The sequence below is a fragment of the Neopsephotus bourkii genome, unplaced genomic scaffold, assembly GCF_033783945.1.
Source record: "Neopsephotus bourkii isolate Nb327-2 ecotype Australia unplaced genomic scaffold, CSIRO-AGI_Nbou_v1 NB_1433, whole genome shotgun sequence".
Lineage (NCBI taxonomy): Eukaryota > Metazoa > Chordata > Aves > Psittaciformes > Psittacidae > Neopsephotus > Neopsephotus bourkii.
The window spans coordinates 5,628,173-5,644,226 of record NW_026901910.1 but is presented as its reverse complement, the minus strand read 5'-3'; the positions used below and the strand labels follow the sequence as shown (position 1 = coordinate 5,644,226).

Genomic DNA, 16,054 nt, shown 5'->3' with positions numbered 1-16,054 from the left:
ACCAAAAGCAGTGGTGGAGCCACTGAATCCTTTGTGAGCAGCATTGCTATTCCAAACAAGTTAACTCCGCACCACAGATCGATGGATGCGCTGGGCTGGGAGGGGAGATTCACGCTTCCTTAATTTCCTCCTCTGGAAATGTGTGGTTTTCCTGTGCTTTTGGCTCCTGCCACAACGCAGCATGGCTGCAGGGATCAGGACCAACGAGGGGATGCAGCAATGGACCATTACCTGCCACACTAACCCCTCCCATCTCAAACCAGAAGGAAACCACCTTAAAACACAGTCTCCCATCTACTAAACCAGTGCTCCAAGTTGGCATCAGCATCAAGACACTGATTGCCTGCTCTAGGGGCAGGACAGCAGGAATATCATGTGCACAGAGGGAATATCGTCCGCACAGACTGCGCACCCCAAAGCCCACGTGCCCACATCCTGAGGCACGCTTGGAATGACGAGGTGCCTGCATAGGGACACAGACATTCCTTGCCACCATCCCAGCCGCACTGGGATGCGCATAGGATGCGCTTTAGGGTGATGACAAGCTGCTGCCTTCTCTTCCTAGAGCAGGATTTGTCCCTCTTCCCACCAGGCCTCTCCAACAGAAGGAGAACATCCCTCCTGCTGACTCACCCCAGCTTGTCTTTGTTCTCCACCAGCACCAGGTGAGCACCCAGAGCCTACACTGGGCGAGCACCAGTATGATGTGTGCTGGAAGCCCTTTGCCGAATCCCACTACCAGAGCAATTCGCTTCCTTCCAGTAAGTTTGCACAGCACCCGTGTTCATACCACCCTGCTGCTGCCATCTTCCTATGTGTTTTGCTGCCCAGACCCTAAATATCCCCAAAATCCTCCCTTTTTGGTACACCCATGGCTTTTTGGTGCTTGGGAGAGCTTTACACTTCAAGCAAGGGAAGGAGCTGCTTAGTACTTAAGCCAAGCTCAGTGATGCACATTAGTGAGACACTCCATCCTCCAACCTTTGCCACCCATTTTCCAGCCTTTTCACCCAGACACAACACCAGACCATAACACAGCTTATTACTTCCCGGGAACACGCTAAGGGCTTGGGAAGGGATAAGAGATTCAGCAGCCAAGAGCCGAGTTTAAGGCTTCCCACTATTCCAAAACAGACCTGTCTGGAATCCTTCCACTCGCTGGCATCAAGCCGGAGTGCGGCTTTCACTGCTCACACCCAGCTGGCCCCGCAGATGTTGGTGTCACCAATGCAACGCACGGAGCAAAGTCACTCGCTCCCCAGCACGCTGGAGCCGCAAGCGCCGCTTTCCCAGCGCTGCAATTACAACCTGCCTTTGCCTTTTTAATATCCCTATCAAGCATCCTCTGGGATGACTGCGCCCATCTGCTGCGAGGACAGGGATGGGGATCCGGGTAGAAGATACCGCAGAAGTTAAGCTGATTGAAATCACAGTTTCCTTGGCACCCCTCAGATCGCTGCTGCAGGCAACAGGACCACGGTGCAATGCTCAGCCCCACATTTCCCTTTATCACAAAGAGTTAATCCTGACAGGGAGCAGCAAACCGTGGAATAAGGAGGGTTTAAAGAAGCGTAGCACCCTCATCACACCAGGTCTGGATATGATCCCACTGCGGGGAGGGGGGGGGGTCAACAACAACTGCTTTCCATTGACTGGGTTGCTTTGACACATGCGAAGGAGCAGAGGGGTGCTTACCCCCACCGAACGCAGCCCAAGTGCCCAAGCCATGCCTACGGACAGCAGGGGACCAAGGAGGAATCATACTCCCTTGTTTTCATCCCCAGTAACTTTCCAGAGACAACTCAGAGCAGGGGGGCTAAGCCAAACCCCATCCCTTGGCATCCAAAGCTCCTTCTCGCTTGCCGCAGCACCAACAACGCATCCCCCATGGGGAAACTGAGTCACATTCCCGAAGGCACTGGTTGCCTTCCCGGTTCACGAGTCCCCCCCTCCAGCCCCCCAAGGCATCAATGCAGGTGCTCCTACCTGAGCGTGGCGCTCTCCCCTTGCCGCACTGTCACGTTGTCCATGGCTTTGGGGAAGGTGGCATCTCCGCTGCGCACGGGCACTCCTGCGGGCACAAGGAAGAGCAGCCTGAGACAGAGGACGACTAGGCACCTCCAGGGCAGGGCTAAGCACCCACCGACCCCCATCCTGGGCAGCAGGGACTTTTCCAACAGGCAAAAAACACACCCGACAAGGCCACCGGGAGCGAAAAGAGAAGGAGGGGGGGAGAGAGAGGAGGGATGGGGTGCGTGTGTGTGGGGAAGGAGGGGAGCAAAACCACCGGGGCTGAGCGATGAGGAGCTCCACGGAGATCAGGAGAGCCCCCGGCAAGGCAGGATGCGAGCGCTGAGCCTGCCGAGCGGCATCCGGAGGGAGTCCCCAGTATCCTTGGGTGAGGGAGGAGGACGGGAGGGCCGGAGGGGAGGAGGAGGAAGAGGAGGAGAGAAGATGCAGTGCAAGAGATGAAGGTCACAGATGTGTGCCTGCTCCAGACGCTACTTTAAGATTCAGACGGGTACGCGCTGCGGAGATCTGGCATCAAAAGTTTATAACCCAAAGAGGAAACGTGGCTCTGGCACGAAAAGGGAGGGCGGCCATAAACCCAGTCAAAAACAGGGGAGTTTGGTTGTTTGCCGGCTGCTGCTCTTTGAAATGATAACGGGAAAAGGAAAACAAGGCCCCCAAAACACCCGAAAGCTCCCCAAAATGCCGGTTCTTTCGCAAGATCGAAACTTCCCCGCGGAGCTGCCGGCGATGTCCCCCACGGGCCGGGCACGGGATGCTCCTCGGCTCCCAGAAGTGGGTCTCCGGAGGTGTCCCCCTCACTCAGTTGAGCAGCGAGGAGGAGGAGGAGGAAGGGTGTCGGGGCCGCGGCGGCGGCGGCAACAGCATCCCGGCCCGGGCGGGCGGCAGCATCCCCGGGCGCGCAGGCGGACTGCCCGCGGTTGTCATGGCAGCGGCTCCATCCCTGACCGGCGATCGGGCTCCCGCACACCCCGGTAACACCCGCACGAACACACACACACACAGAGCGAGGCGGGCGGAGCGCGCTTCACCCGCCAGCCTTTAACCCCCGCCGCACCGCGCTACACAGGGACCCCTTTCCCCGTTCCCTTCACTCTTACCTGCACCCAGCACCTCTAACATCGCCCTCCTCTACCTCTGCACCATCCCCGCCCTATGCAGGAGGGGAAACTGAGGCACGGGTCCATTCCCCCCCACCCCCCTTAAAATCAGGCTTGAGTTGCCCTCCTGGTTCTCTGCACCTCTCAAACACACAGCATGAGCTTAAGTGGCAAATTCCTCCCCAAGCACAAGCACGGTCCCCGCGTACTTTTTATCGGCTCATAATTTAACAAACAGCACATTTGCTTATGCCTGGTAGTTCCTCCTTCCCTCCGCTAGTGGCTAAAAACACATTAATATTGCCAGGCACAGTTTCCTGCTGGAAAAAGGTGCCCCAGACACTAAGTCCCAAAGCAAACACAGAGCCACGAGCTAAGTGGTGGCTTTCGGGGTGCTGCACTCGTAGAATCCCCCACCCCGAGCCCCACATTAAGGGAAACCAGAAGTCCTCCTCCTTCATCCATTGTTCCCAATGACTTCCCTGCAACACGGGACCTTATCCAAAGTCCTCCCTCCATTCCCCACCGTGCACTCGGCAGCTATTACACTGCACCAATTATTCCTCGTTTTACAACTCGCTGCCAACCTGAGCGGGGTTCCAAGTGGTGACCTAGATGTGAAAGGATCCATAGCCCGTTACTAATCCCTGGAGCCTCCGAATTCCCTGTAAACTACTGCTTAATTCACTAACTGTGCTATTTAATCTCTACAACATTATGAGCTGCGCCGGGCCGAGGAAACACTCAGTCAAATAAAGCTTTATTACTATTGTGCGTGCTGATAGGTCATAAGAGAAGGGGATTGCTTTGCAAGTCTCTGCTTCTTCCTTGTCTGAAGGCTTTCTGCTCCTTGAATTTAGTGCTGCTTTCCCCAGAGGGCACAGCAGCTTTCCCAGCTCATGGCAGGAGGAGTTCAATCTCTGCAGCTCACTTTGGCTGGGCTGACAGGGGAAGGATAAGCCCCTGCCTTGAGCAGCTCCTTTGGGCTCACAAATTACATGGGAGGGCTTTCTGAAACCTCAATGCAAAAAGCAAGCTCAGTGGTGGGGTGGAATGGCTTGTGTAGGATTGTGGCATTGCATAGACACTGCTTTTGGTGATGTTGCAGCATCCAAGCACCCCTGGCAGGATGGGGACCCTGTTATCCTACCTCCTCACTGCTGGACCAAGAAGCCATCACCACTCAAGAGGCTGTTCTCTTTGTGAGGCTGCAACTCAGGATGGGCAGGGACCATCTCCTGTGTCAGCAAAACCCATGGGATTCCAACAGCCAGAGCCAGTTAACCTTTCATTCTGGGCCACCATTGCAAGGAACACCTTAAACCATGCAAGAAAGCACCTGCCTGCATTGAAAACATGCGAGGTTGGGGCACAATGTGACCTGATGAGTGGCTTCAGTCCTTGGAAAGGCTGATTTTAGCCCACTGTTAGGAGCTTGTGAGGTTGTGTGATAAACCCCAAGGAATTTAAACCCAGGATCGTTGGCTCCTGCATACTAAAGCCCAGCAGAATCCTTGGTCTGTCTCCCCCATCTCTCGCATACATACAATGTACATATAAATCAGGCTGTCACAGCTCGTCTCTTTCCTGACAGCTGTAATTGCTCCAGACTATAAAAATATCTATAGACAATAAACACAAGGCACGAAAACAGCAAAGAGAAAAGCAAATCAAGGTTCCTTTAAATAATTCAGTTGCTCCAGCAGCAGAGGAGCCAGCAACTGAGTCCAGCTGTGAAGGTTCGGCAGCAAGAGAAAGAGAGCTTTGTAGCCTCCTCTGGGGATGAGGGAGTCTTTATTCCTTCGCTGGGTTTTGACCGCAGCAGCCGAAGTGCCGAGCTCAGCCACTTGCAAAGCAGCACCAACCCGAGCACGAAATGCAGCTTCTTGCTTTCAGCTCCTTCCCTTTCTTCCCACTTTAGATAAAAGTATTTATTCTTTTTGCTCTTTCGCAGTGCGAGCAACAGGCAGGAGATGAGAAGCAGCAAAGCACAGGCACGCTTTAGCTGTAAGCTCATCTCCGTATCCGTCTCCTTCATTCCAGCGAGGCTAAAGGCCCCCCTCTCCTGGCAGAGACCACAAACAGGGCAGCAGAAGCAGAGCGAGCCAGGGATGGAGATGCTCGGTGGGAAGAGCAGCAGCAGGACGCGCGGAGGAAGGGAAAGGAGTTTCCCTGGGGAGACGGCAACTGGAAGGATGCTGACACCACAGAGAGGGATGGGGTTAGGAGAAACAACAGCCTGTGCATATAGAGCGTCTCTATCAGAGAAGGGATAGATGGGAGGGGAGTCTTGATGCATTAAATCAGTCCCCAAAACTCCCTCTTACTGAAGAACCATGGCATTTGGCTTCCCACAGATGCTAAGGGACACCAAAAGGACTGCACAGCCTGGGAGCCTTTGGGCAAACACTGCCCCAACCTCAGGCTTTTGGAGCAAAACCAAGCCTAAGCTTCTAATCTAGAGATGTGAGTGGTCCCAAAGGGTGATAACCAGATGCAAAACTGCCGTTCAGGTCCCTTATCAAGTAAAACACCACTTTCTGCTGCTTTCTCAGCATCTCTTGTGCTTGTAGCTGCTTGCAGGGCTCCCATACACCCTGTGCATATACACCTGCAAACATCGACACAGCCAGTACTAACCAGCCCACACCAAAAGATTTCATTACTAAAGAAACTCCTTTGGAGCAGGTCATAGCAAGGCAATTTGTACAACCAGATTTTCCCTTTTAATTCCCTTTTTTCCTTTCCAGGAAGCTGAGAGATGACAATCTCTAACCTGCAAAGCCGAAATTGAATCTGAAATGGCCAAATATGAGCAGAAACATATTTTAGGCTAATTCCTTCAGAATGAAAAGTTCCTGCTGTCACATACCCTACTATTCCTTATTGTCCAAGAAGCTCAGAGTGCTGAAAGTGCTTAGTTTTCTTTGGTTTCAGTCAGGTGAATGAGCCTGAGGGAGCTTTTCCTGACTAACTACTGAGCCCTCAATGTCTACACCCGTTCAATGCAGACACAAAGGGCACTGACTCATTTATCCCTTCATTAATGGTGGCCCCAGTTAAGAAACAATGGTTGAGAGCCTTTACTTGGCTGGAGCCATTTGGAGCCCCTCAGGCCCCAAAGGCATTCCGGTGCTGAGCTGGAGAAACTGCCTGGGCAGGGCTGGTTTTAGGCCAGTTTTCTGAATGCAAGAAGCATCCTCATGGGCACTCAGCCCTCAGTCCTTGCCCTGGAGGAAGTGGGAGCTACCAGCACCCTCTTCACAGTGTTTAAAGGGCAGTCCTATTAATCCCTGCTAAAGATGTTGTTAATGTTTAACTGGCATTTCTATAAACTTACAGTAACTGTCCTATTAAACGCGAATAGAGTGGGCTTTTGGGAGCCTTCTCTAAAGCCATGCTGGGATCTGCTGCACCAGGCAAAAAGGAACACTTTGCCCTTTTAAAACAAGCACGGGGATTGGCATCTTCCAGTCCAAGTTAACTCCTGCCCTGAGCTGAGCTGGAGGACCAGCCACCTTGCAAGAGGCTGCAAAAGCCTGTCCCAAGCTGGTGCTTTCAAAGCTAAAGCCAGAATAGGATTTACCTCCCTATAACATCTCAAGAGGTAACCTGAGGAAGAGGGAAACCCCAACACCAGCTGCCAAAATCCCACATATAGCACTGCCATCCTTACTACACACAGGGATACAGGGCAGCATCCCTGAGGATGCGCTGATGCTACAAATGGGTCAGGCAGCAGTGAAGCTTGGACATGAGCTCACAGAGGGATGAACAGCCCAAGGCCTGGCTTTTCCTTTAGGAGTACTCCTTTCTATCACATGTCTCAGTCTTTAAACCTTTTACAACAGCCCAGCCAGCAGATGTGTATTTATGAAGGGAAAACCTTTGTACATCCAGTCTTAATATTAAACATCCATACAGGGAGAGAAAGAAAATTAATGAGGAGATATTGAGCCACGTTGGCATGGGGAAAGTTATGAACTGGGATCGATCCTTGCTACAAATCAATATTGCTCTTCCACAAATCTGTTTCTTGTTGTGCTGCTGTGATGCACGTTGTTGTATTAACACCCTGAAAGACATCCTATACAGCAGCATTTGATCGGCATCAATCAGATGCCAGAGCCAGCTGATGACAAGGGATAAAATCCTGCCATTAGCCATCTAATAGCGTTTTATAAGCACATGACATTAACCCTGTGCTCCACAACTCAATCCACTTTATGTTTTAATAGGAGGATTTGCACATTGGAAGAGTGAAAATGCTGAATAGGCTGAAAAAGCAAAGCCAACCATGTCCCGATTCCCACCATAGCCAGCACAGCAACCTTAAACATGAAAACATGAGCTTCTCCCCTCAATTTGGGGTTATTTGTGAGTCCTGCTATGGAAAAGCAGCTCCAAGAGTTGCTGTGCTATCTCCTTGGATAGCCCTAAACAAGACAAACCAAGCCAAGCCTTTCCCAGCCCATCTGGATATCAACACACACATCCTAAACTCCAAGGGGAAGCCAGAAGGTCGATGTCCCTGATTGATGCTGGCCCACCACCACAGTCACCCCTTTTCCACCTCATTTTGCCTAGCAAACCCTTTCTTACCAGAAAGCCATCAGATCCAGGCAAAACAGGCATCAGGAGAGGAACAGATACCTTGATTTAGACTATGATGATCCATAAAAAGCAGATAGGGAAAACAGAGCCCCTGACATCCCCCTTTTATACCACTGAGCAAACCCAGTGAAGCCCCAACACACTGCCTAGTGTTTGCCATCTTGGAAAATGAAACTCTCCTGCAGACACTGATTAACCTTTAGCTGCAGCTGCCTTTGGGCCTGTATCAGTCACTTGAACACTGCCAGGGATGGGACAGACACAGCTTCTCTGTGCCAGCGCCTCAGCACCCTCACAGGGAAGAACTTCTGCCTTACATCTAACCTGAACTTCCCGTTTCAGTCTGAACCCATCACCCCTTGCCCTATCACTCCAGTCCCTGATGAAGAGCCCCTCTCCAGCATCCTTGTAGCCCTCTTCAGACAGTGGAAGCTGCTATGAGGTCTCCACGCATCTTCCCTTCTCCAGGCTGAACAGCCCCAATGTTCTCAGCCTGTCTCCATACAGGAGGTGCTCCAGCCCCTGAGCATCCTTGTGGCCTCCTCTGGATTTGCTCCAATAGCTCCATGCCCTCCTTATGTTGGGGAAGCCAGAACTGCACACAGTGCTGCAAGTGGGGTCTCACAACCATCACTCGAGTGCTCCTCATGCTGCCTGATCACTTGTAGCTTTGCTGCTGGGCCTCTGCCCCTCACGGCACTCTGCATCCAAGAATAATATTAATAATAGCCCTGCCATTAAGCAGGATGCTTGGTTGGAATCAGGAGATTCTGAGCAATGAGCTCATAAATTTAATTCCCGGGGTACCATCTTTGAGCGGTACCAGGCACGGTCGCCTCTGAATGCTGGGAAATGAGCATAATTACATGGAGATCGACAAGGCACAAATGCCAAGAATTCTGTTAACCTTTAATACTGCAAAAAAACTCTCCCCTTGTAATTATCTCTTTCCTTTGTCTTAAATGTTACTGATGAATATTTAGTGGGATAAGCAAATAAAAGGAGGCTGAGGGGCGCGAGGATGCGCAGAGTCAGTCTGCAAACCTCAGGGCATCACTGTGGGGCGGATTGGGACCCAAGGTCACAAAACCTCCCACATGAGGCAATGACATCCCCATGGTGACACGCAGTTACCAAAGTCCAACTGAATCACCAAAGTTACCCCCAAATCCACTTTAACCTACAAATACACCTTCACCCAGGTCCGTGGTACAGCGTGGAGTGATGCCATGGTCCTCAACAGGATGCTGTGAGGTGTCCTTTCCCCATACTGAACTTAGGCTTGGAATAAAACTTCCTGGCTGCAGAACACGTCACCTTTCAAACATATCCTCCCTAGGGCTGCAAATGGCACTGCCCTCTTGCTGCACATCGAGTCTGATGAGAAGAAGATTTTCTCCCGGCATGAACTGCATTAATATCTGTCAGCACTGTGGCATTTCTGCCTATAATGATGAAAAATACGTGCAGAGGATGCGGGGTGCTCTCAGCATCCCCTCCCTCCCCATGAACTGAAATTAGAAACAGCTGCTCCTGCTCCCGTCCTTCCTACAACCCCATGGAATTCTCCCTGGAAGCTTATTATTTGGGAGATAGCATGGAGCTAACGGAGCCTCATGACCTATCCACATTCAAGATGTGCCTGGCTGCAGATGGGGCTTGGCTCTCCCCTCCCTTGAGCTGGAGACCAGTGTAAAGGTCACTCTCCTCTTTTAATGTCGCGTCAGATCGACCGCTGCGTGAACAAGGGAAGGGAAAAGGCACTTCTCCTCCTGCCGCATGGAGAAAAGCCAGATCCACCTCAGGAGGAGCGTGTCAGCCCAAGGAGGTCGGGCTACAACAAGCTGCAACACCAAATGCTTTCAGACCACCATCCAGGAGCCATAGGAGAGGTTGAAGGAACATCCTCCTGGTTTTGAAGATGCTGCATGTAACTGCATCCCAACCAGCACAGCACCGCTGCTTGGGATGAGGGAGGAGGCAGAGAATGGGGATGGAGGAGGCAGAGAATGGGGAGGGAGGAGGGTGATGCAGGATACCTGCCCCAGAAATGCTGGAGGCATTCGTGTGCCTTCAACTGGTGTGTGCTTTCTAGGCCCCTAGCTGCTTTTATGCCTCTTTCAAAGGTTATAAAAGCTGTCTTTATATCCCAATAAAAACATATAAAACCAACCTTTTTTGCAGTTCAATAAATGTGGGTAAGTCTTCTCATTAAGACTTTTTGCCTCAGGGCTATAGGCATGTGTGGGCTGCTGCAGGGTATGAAAGAGGAGGCGGCTTTAGTCAATGAATCCCAAAGCAGGACACAGCAGAGCATCCCAAGGGAGAGGGACCAAGAGGCCAAGCAGAGATGGGCATCGTGACCTGAGATTCACAGTCCAAGCCATGGGCTAACAAAGGGTGAGCAGTTTCCTAGCAGGGTTTTGCCTCTCCCAGTAAAGCCCCTTTGAATGCACTTGATGATAAAGTGCATCCTGGTCAGCATCCTTCCATGAACTAGCTCGCAAGCCATCTAGGACAATGAGTGTCAAGGGACACTCTGGCAACCTCCTGCTCCTTGCAACATCCATTTATACCTTAGGGACTATGGATCAGGAAGTGTCCCTCTAAAAGCAGCAGTGCCACATGGAGCATGACAGGACCCACAGCCTCCAGACACAGCTCTACTTATTATTTATGCCATGGCTTGCAATCAGTCTTCCTCAAAAGCCCCTCTTTCCTTGGAAGAGGATCTAAACCCATCCAACAGCCTCTCTGGGCACTAAACCAAGGAGGTCCATTCTTTTTGGTGACAGCCTGTTCTACAAGGTGAACAAAACTCATATGAATCAGCCCAGCTTGAATTTCATCCATCATCCCCCAGCATCACCAACATGAAGGGCAGGATACAGAGCAAAGGAGCATGTTATCACTGGTGATCTATTAGTGACCAGGAGGCTGCAGGGCAGTAAGCTTGTGACTGATGCCAGAGGAAGAGGAACAGGAGAGATGTGAGGCCATAAAGTGTTCCTGGTGTGAGCAGCTATGGAGAGTCTCCAGACTGAAGCCCTGCACCAAGGCAGTGGGAGCCTTTCCAGTCTGTTCCATCACCTAATTCATCCCCTCCATATCCCTCCACAGGTGCCATGGGATGGGAACCAGCGCAGTCTTTTTACCAAGAGGCTCCTTGTCCACACACCCTCATTCCATACCCTAGCATTGAAGCTGAGCCTTCCCTACCATTGCTAACTAATTAATCCTAGCTAATTGCCATTACCAGGCTCCTGTTTGAGAGGAGAAAGATGAGGGCAAAGGAAAGGTGAGCATTCTTCCCTAGGGAATCTAGAAGTGTTTACAGTCTCTGGGCTGAGAAAATCCATACTCATCTTGACTCCAGGAGACAGGGCTGCCCCCCCCACGCTCTTATTAGCAATTCCCAATCATCTTTTATTAGGCCTGCATTGATTTGCTGCTCATTTCAGGGGGAATAAAGGCCTAAGAGCATCAAGTCTGGAATCCAGGCATGGAGCCAGTGGTGCCGGGTGGGGAGACAAGGGCTGGGATGCTGACATGGGTCCAGAAGCGAAGCAAAAGCTTTGCCATTTCCAAACAGCCTTGAACATCCCACTGGGTCTTTTCCATACGGAAGAGGAACCAAGGGCCTGAGAGCTCCTCTGGATCTTTATTTAGGGAGCTCATTCTGCTCTCAAAGGAGAATTTTGTCCTAGCAAGGATTTATGGAGCCTTGTCCCTGCTGGAAGAAGTCACACTAATCCCACACTCCAAATCCCAGCCCTGCAACTCAGTTGTTATCCCCTGGGAGAAACAGGCTCCTAACACTACGCTTCTGTTTCCAAGCCAACATTTCCAAGTAGCTTCTGAAACACAAACTCTGTTAGGAATCATCTGAATATTGTGTTAGGATAATGCCATAACACCAGCGCACACATTAGCACACACACCACCCAGCAAAGTGTTGGAACAGCAAAACAAAGTGAATTTGCAGGGTCTCGGAGGGGTTTTTCCCTCCCCCTCCTGGCAAAGGCACGAAATTATCAGTTTCCAACTGTTTGCTTTTCCACACATGTCCCTGCTGTCACCAAACCTGTCACACTCCCTGTCCTCACATACCCCAAGATGCGCATGGGTACCAAAGGACCTCACAGCCTCAGGGGAGGAGATCCCAGGGCCAGCAGAGAAGCAGCAAGGAGGATGGAAGCAGTATGAGCCCTGTAGAGGAGATGGTGGGAGATACAAACCTTTGGGTGGCTGAGCTTCAGGTATATCCCCCTCTGCACCCACCAGCACCCAAGGGGATTTCAGTGACAACCTCATCCCATCACAGCACATAGGTCATCATATCACAGCACCCACCTCACCCCATTACAGAATCTATGCCATCACATCACAGCTCATCACACCCCCCACCAGTACCTATGTTATCCCATCACAGCACCCGTCTCATTCCATCACAGAACCTATGCCATCACATCCCCAACCAGTACCTATGTTAGCCCATCACAGCACCCATCTCATTCCATCAAGACGCCTATGTTATGCCAGCCTCATTACCTATATGATGCCAACCACAGTACCTATGTCATCCTATCACAACACCTATGTCATCCCATCACAGCACCTATCTCACTCCATCCCTGCAGCAACCTCATCCCATCACAGCACCCACCTCCTCGCATCACACACTGATCTTCTCAGCAGACCAAGGAGGGGAAGATGCACTAAAATCCACCACTTCACTGCATTTAGACTAAATTACACATATATTTTTCAGTGCCCCTGCTTTTAGAGCAAGAGCCTCTCCCTAAAGCGCCCCAGGTGATACTCAAATGGCAAAGCCAGCTCAGAAGAGAGTGGCTCCTGACTGCCTGTGGTGAGGCGGATGAAAGCCCAGGGCTGCAAGCCCTGGATGTGCCTCACTTCAGGAAGAAAACACTCTTAAAGCTTTGCCCCAGATCTGCCAGCACAGAAAGTTCCACTCTGCTTTGAACCAGGCAACTGAAGCATCTCCCCAGGAAGCAGCTGCCTCCGGGCAGTGATTGGGAAGTGATGGGAAGCACTTGCTGGTGCGGATAACAGGGAGGACCAGTACTGGATTGGTGGGTGGTGGCCAAAGGGATGCTGTGAGTGATGGCCTTGAACACTGCCAGGGATGGGGCAGCCACAGCTTCTCTGGGCACCCTGTGCCAGCGCCTCAGCACCCTCACAGGGAAGAGCTTCTGCCTAAGAGCTCAGCTCTGTCTCCCCTCTGGCAGGTTCAAGCCATTCCCCCTTGGGAGATGAAATATGGAATACCAACCTGAAGTCCTATAATGAGCATGTTGCTTGATTCCCTCTTCTCTCCCCGTTAGTGGACACTCCTGCCCCACACCAAAGCATCAGAAGCTTCTGTCCCGCAATGAAATTGGGCTGTCGAAGCCCTTGCTGGCACCCACTGTGCCTTCTGACTGGCATCATCACACAGCTACAGGCCAAATTCCTCCCTGGTGCAGCTTAATTAAATGCAGTGATGTTACACCAGGGATGAACCTGGCCCACTGTCCTGAGCTGGAGTCCACAGCAAGTCCAGCTGGCAGCTCAGTGGCATCAAGAAGGATCCCTGGCACTGGGAGCAGCACTGGGAACTGTATCCTGCATTTACGAGTGGGAGACAGGCTCAATAAACCCAGCGCTAAGTAAACCGGATCCGTAATAAATAACAACAACCAGCAGTTCACCTCTTCCAAATGCTACGCAACTGGACCAAATTGTCCTCCCAAGTCCCATGAGCGGTGGGGACGTTTCATCAGCCCGATTATACTGACAGGGAAAGAGGCGCTGGGAGCTTAATAATAATAAAACCCCATTATGTTACAGTGCTTGTGCATCCCAACAAGCTCCAAAAGGCAAGGAAATGGCTCTGTTCGTTTTAATGGAGTGGAGGGGATGGAGATGTCCAAGCAATAAACTTCAGGTTGCTCATAAAACCAGGCTGAGTGGTGCCACTAAGTCATGTCCATTGTGGGCTGATGAGCTTGAAGCCCCAAGTGGGATGGAGCACACAAGATGCTGTTTCACAGGCTTTAAGCAGAGGAGGTTTTCACCTCACTGGAGCGATGTGCAACAGCTCAGCTCCCTCTGCCCAACCAAACCAGTGCCAAGAGAGCCGGGGGAGCTCCCACCAAAACTTGAGAGTGGTTTGTATGCTCACAGCATAAGGGGTGCAATTACCCTGCAGTCGTGGTGTGATTACACAGTAGCTGAGCATCCCACACCTGTAATTTCCACTCCTCTCATAGAACTCCAGGGCTAGGAAATTAATTAGAGTTTAAGTGCAAAATCAGTGGTACCACTGAATGCTAAAACCAGGCAGCCCCGGTGCCCAGGAAGCCAAAGGCACAATTGTGGAGATGGAGGTAACCTTAGAGTTGCAATATAAAGAAATTCCACTTATAGGGACTAGTGGGTGGTGATGAGGTTATTCTAAAGCCTTACCATGGTGTAATTACACTATATTTGTAAGGTAATTACAGCCCTGCTATTATATATGCTACAACCCTCTATTTCACGCCTAATCTCATAAGGTAGATGCAGAGGGATAAAAGGCAACAGCAAAAGACACTTGACTTGCAAAGAATGGACACACGTTGACAAGGGCACCAAGAGAAGAGGTAAGAATGGAAATGCTCTAGGAATCTGCAGACATGCCTAACCCCACAGGGATGCTAATCCTCTGTGGTCCAGGGATTCAGGCAAGGGGCAAGAGCTGCAGTCAGTTGCCTGGGATCTATGAAGGAGATATAAGCATCTATCAGAAGCCAATCTACTTTTGAGAAGCTGAATGAGGTGGGGAAGGAGAAACCACCCAGCCCTGGATGCAGGGATGAGTTCACCCCTTTCCCAGTCACACTGTGGTCCTTCGGGCATCTATTCCAGTGCTGTGCTGCTCAACTCTGATGGAGGGATGAGCTATCGGCTAGCTACGAGGCCACCATAAACAGGGGATGGGTTTGAGCACCCCACTCAAAAGGAGCAGCCCCCAGGTTCCCAACCCAGAGCCAGCTTTCCAGGAACTTCCAGAGTTTTCCAGGTGTTGCCATGGCTTTCTGCTGTGTAGACAAGGCCTTTAGTGACATGGGTTAGTGGTGGGCTTGGCAATGATGGGGTAAAGGTTGGACTGGGTGATCTCTAAGGTCTTTTCGACTGAGCTGATTCTGATTTGAGTCAATGTGGTTTTGGGTCATTGAGCTCAACCGATACCTTTCCAGGGCTTCCCAATACCCAGACCATGAAGCCAGGTAGATATCAAGCTGGTAACTTCCACCCAGCTCCATCAGATCCCATTTGGACCCTCCAGTGCTGCATGAACAGGTTACTCAACACAGCCACTCAGACAGACCTCATGTAACTTTTGTGTCTCCTACTGCTCTAGGTCTCCACCTGATCCTATTCCCCTGGTGCTATCTACATTTACTACAAGGTGGTAGATGGGAAGATGCAGGCATAGGAGGGGACACGAGGGATTGTATCCACAGTGGAATTCAGCCAAGCCTCCCAATAACCCAACCCCTTTCTGGTGCACATCACATCGCTGCAATGAGAGACTATTCCCTCCAGCATTCCAAAGATTTATGCAGAGCAGATGTGTGGGCATGAAAATACAATCACAAACTGTGATTTTGCTGCTTTTTTGGTTAGTTTTGGGTGGTTTTTCCCCCCTCTTTTTCTTTGTTTTAGGTCTATCCAGGCTAAATTCTCTATCAGCTGCCTCTGCATAAGCCATGCAGAGCACAATTACAGAGGAAAGCAATTCCCTGTGGGATGAGACCACATCCCCAGGGAGCAGCTCATGGAATTGCATCCACGTGGAGTGGCTCTAGTCCCTCTGGGTGCAGTTTCACCCAGGGAAAGCCATCCTTTGCAAGGAGCAAGCACACCTTCCATGAGAAATAAGGGCTGAGCTATTGCAGGAATGACTTCCCCATCTCCGTTAAGGGCTCAGCTAAGCCATGAGGACTGGAAGTTGACTATATCTTTCATTAGGAATGATGTTTTTAAAGTGGGAAATGAGCTCACAGCTAAGAGGAAACACTCATTTTCTTTAGTGAGGCCACAGAATAGGGTCCCTATGGAATAAACGCAGTTGTGAGAATCAAAATTAAATTGATATTGGAAAATTTCCTGAGGGGAATAAAGAAGTCATAAGCTGCCTGCAGAAACAGCATCACATTGAGAGCAAATGGAAATCCACTGAAACTTAAATATATATATATATAAATGAAAAACAAAGGATAAAAATCTCCCCTAACTTCCCCATCTCAGCAAAAATCCCT

At 50.8% G+C, this 16,054-nt stretch overlaps 1 protein-coding gene across 6 annotated transcripts in view; it reads right to left on the bottom strand.

Moving 5' to 3' along the window:
- Nucleotides 1–16,054, bottom strand: part of LOC133220459 (protein CEPU-1) — a 333,868-nt gene that overhangs the window by 131,254 nt on the left and 186,560 nt on the right. For 2 of the 6 annotated variants that reach the window (XM_061368613.1, XM_061368610.1), the window contains exon 2: nucleotides 1,987–2,071. In XM_061368613.1, coding sequence (XP_061224597.1) covers nucleotides 1,987–2,071 — 85 coding nt within the window. Of the gene's footprint in view, nucleotides 1–1,986; nucleotides 3,071–3,131; nucleotides 3,404–16,054 lie in introns of those variants that run through there. The other 4 variants (XM_061368609.1, XM_061368611.1, XM_061368614.1 and 1 more) reach the window with 3 other exon arrangements.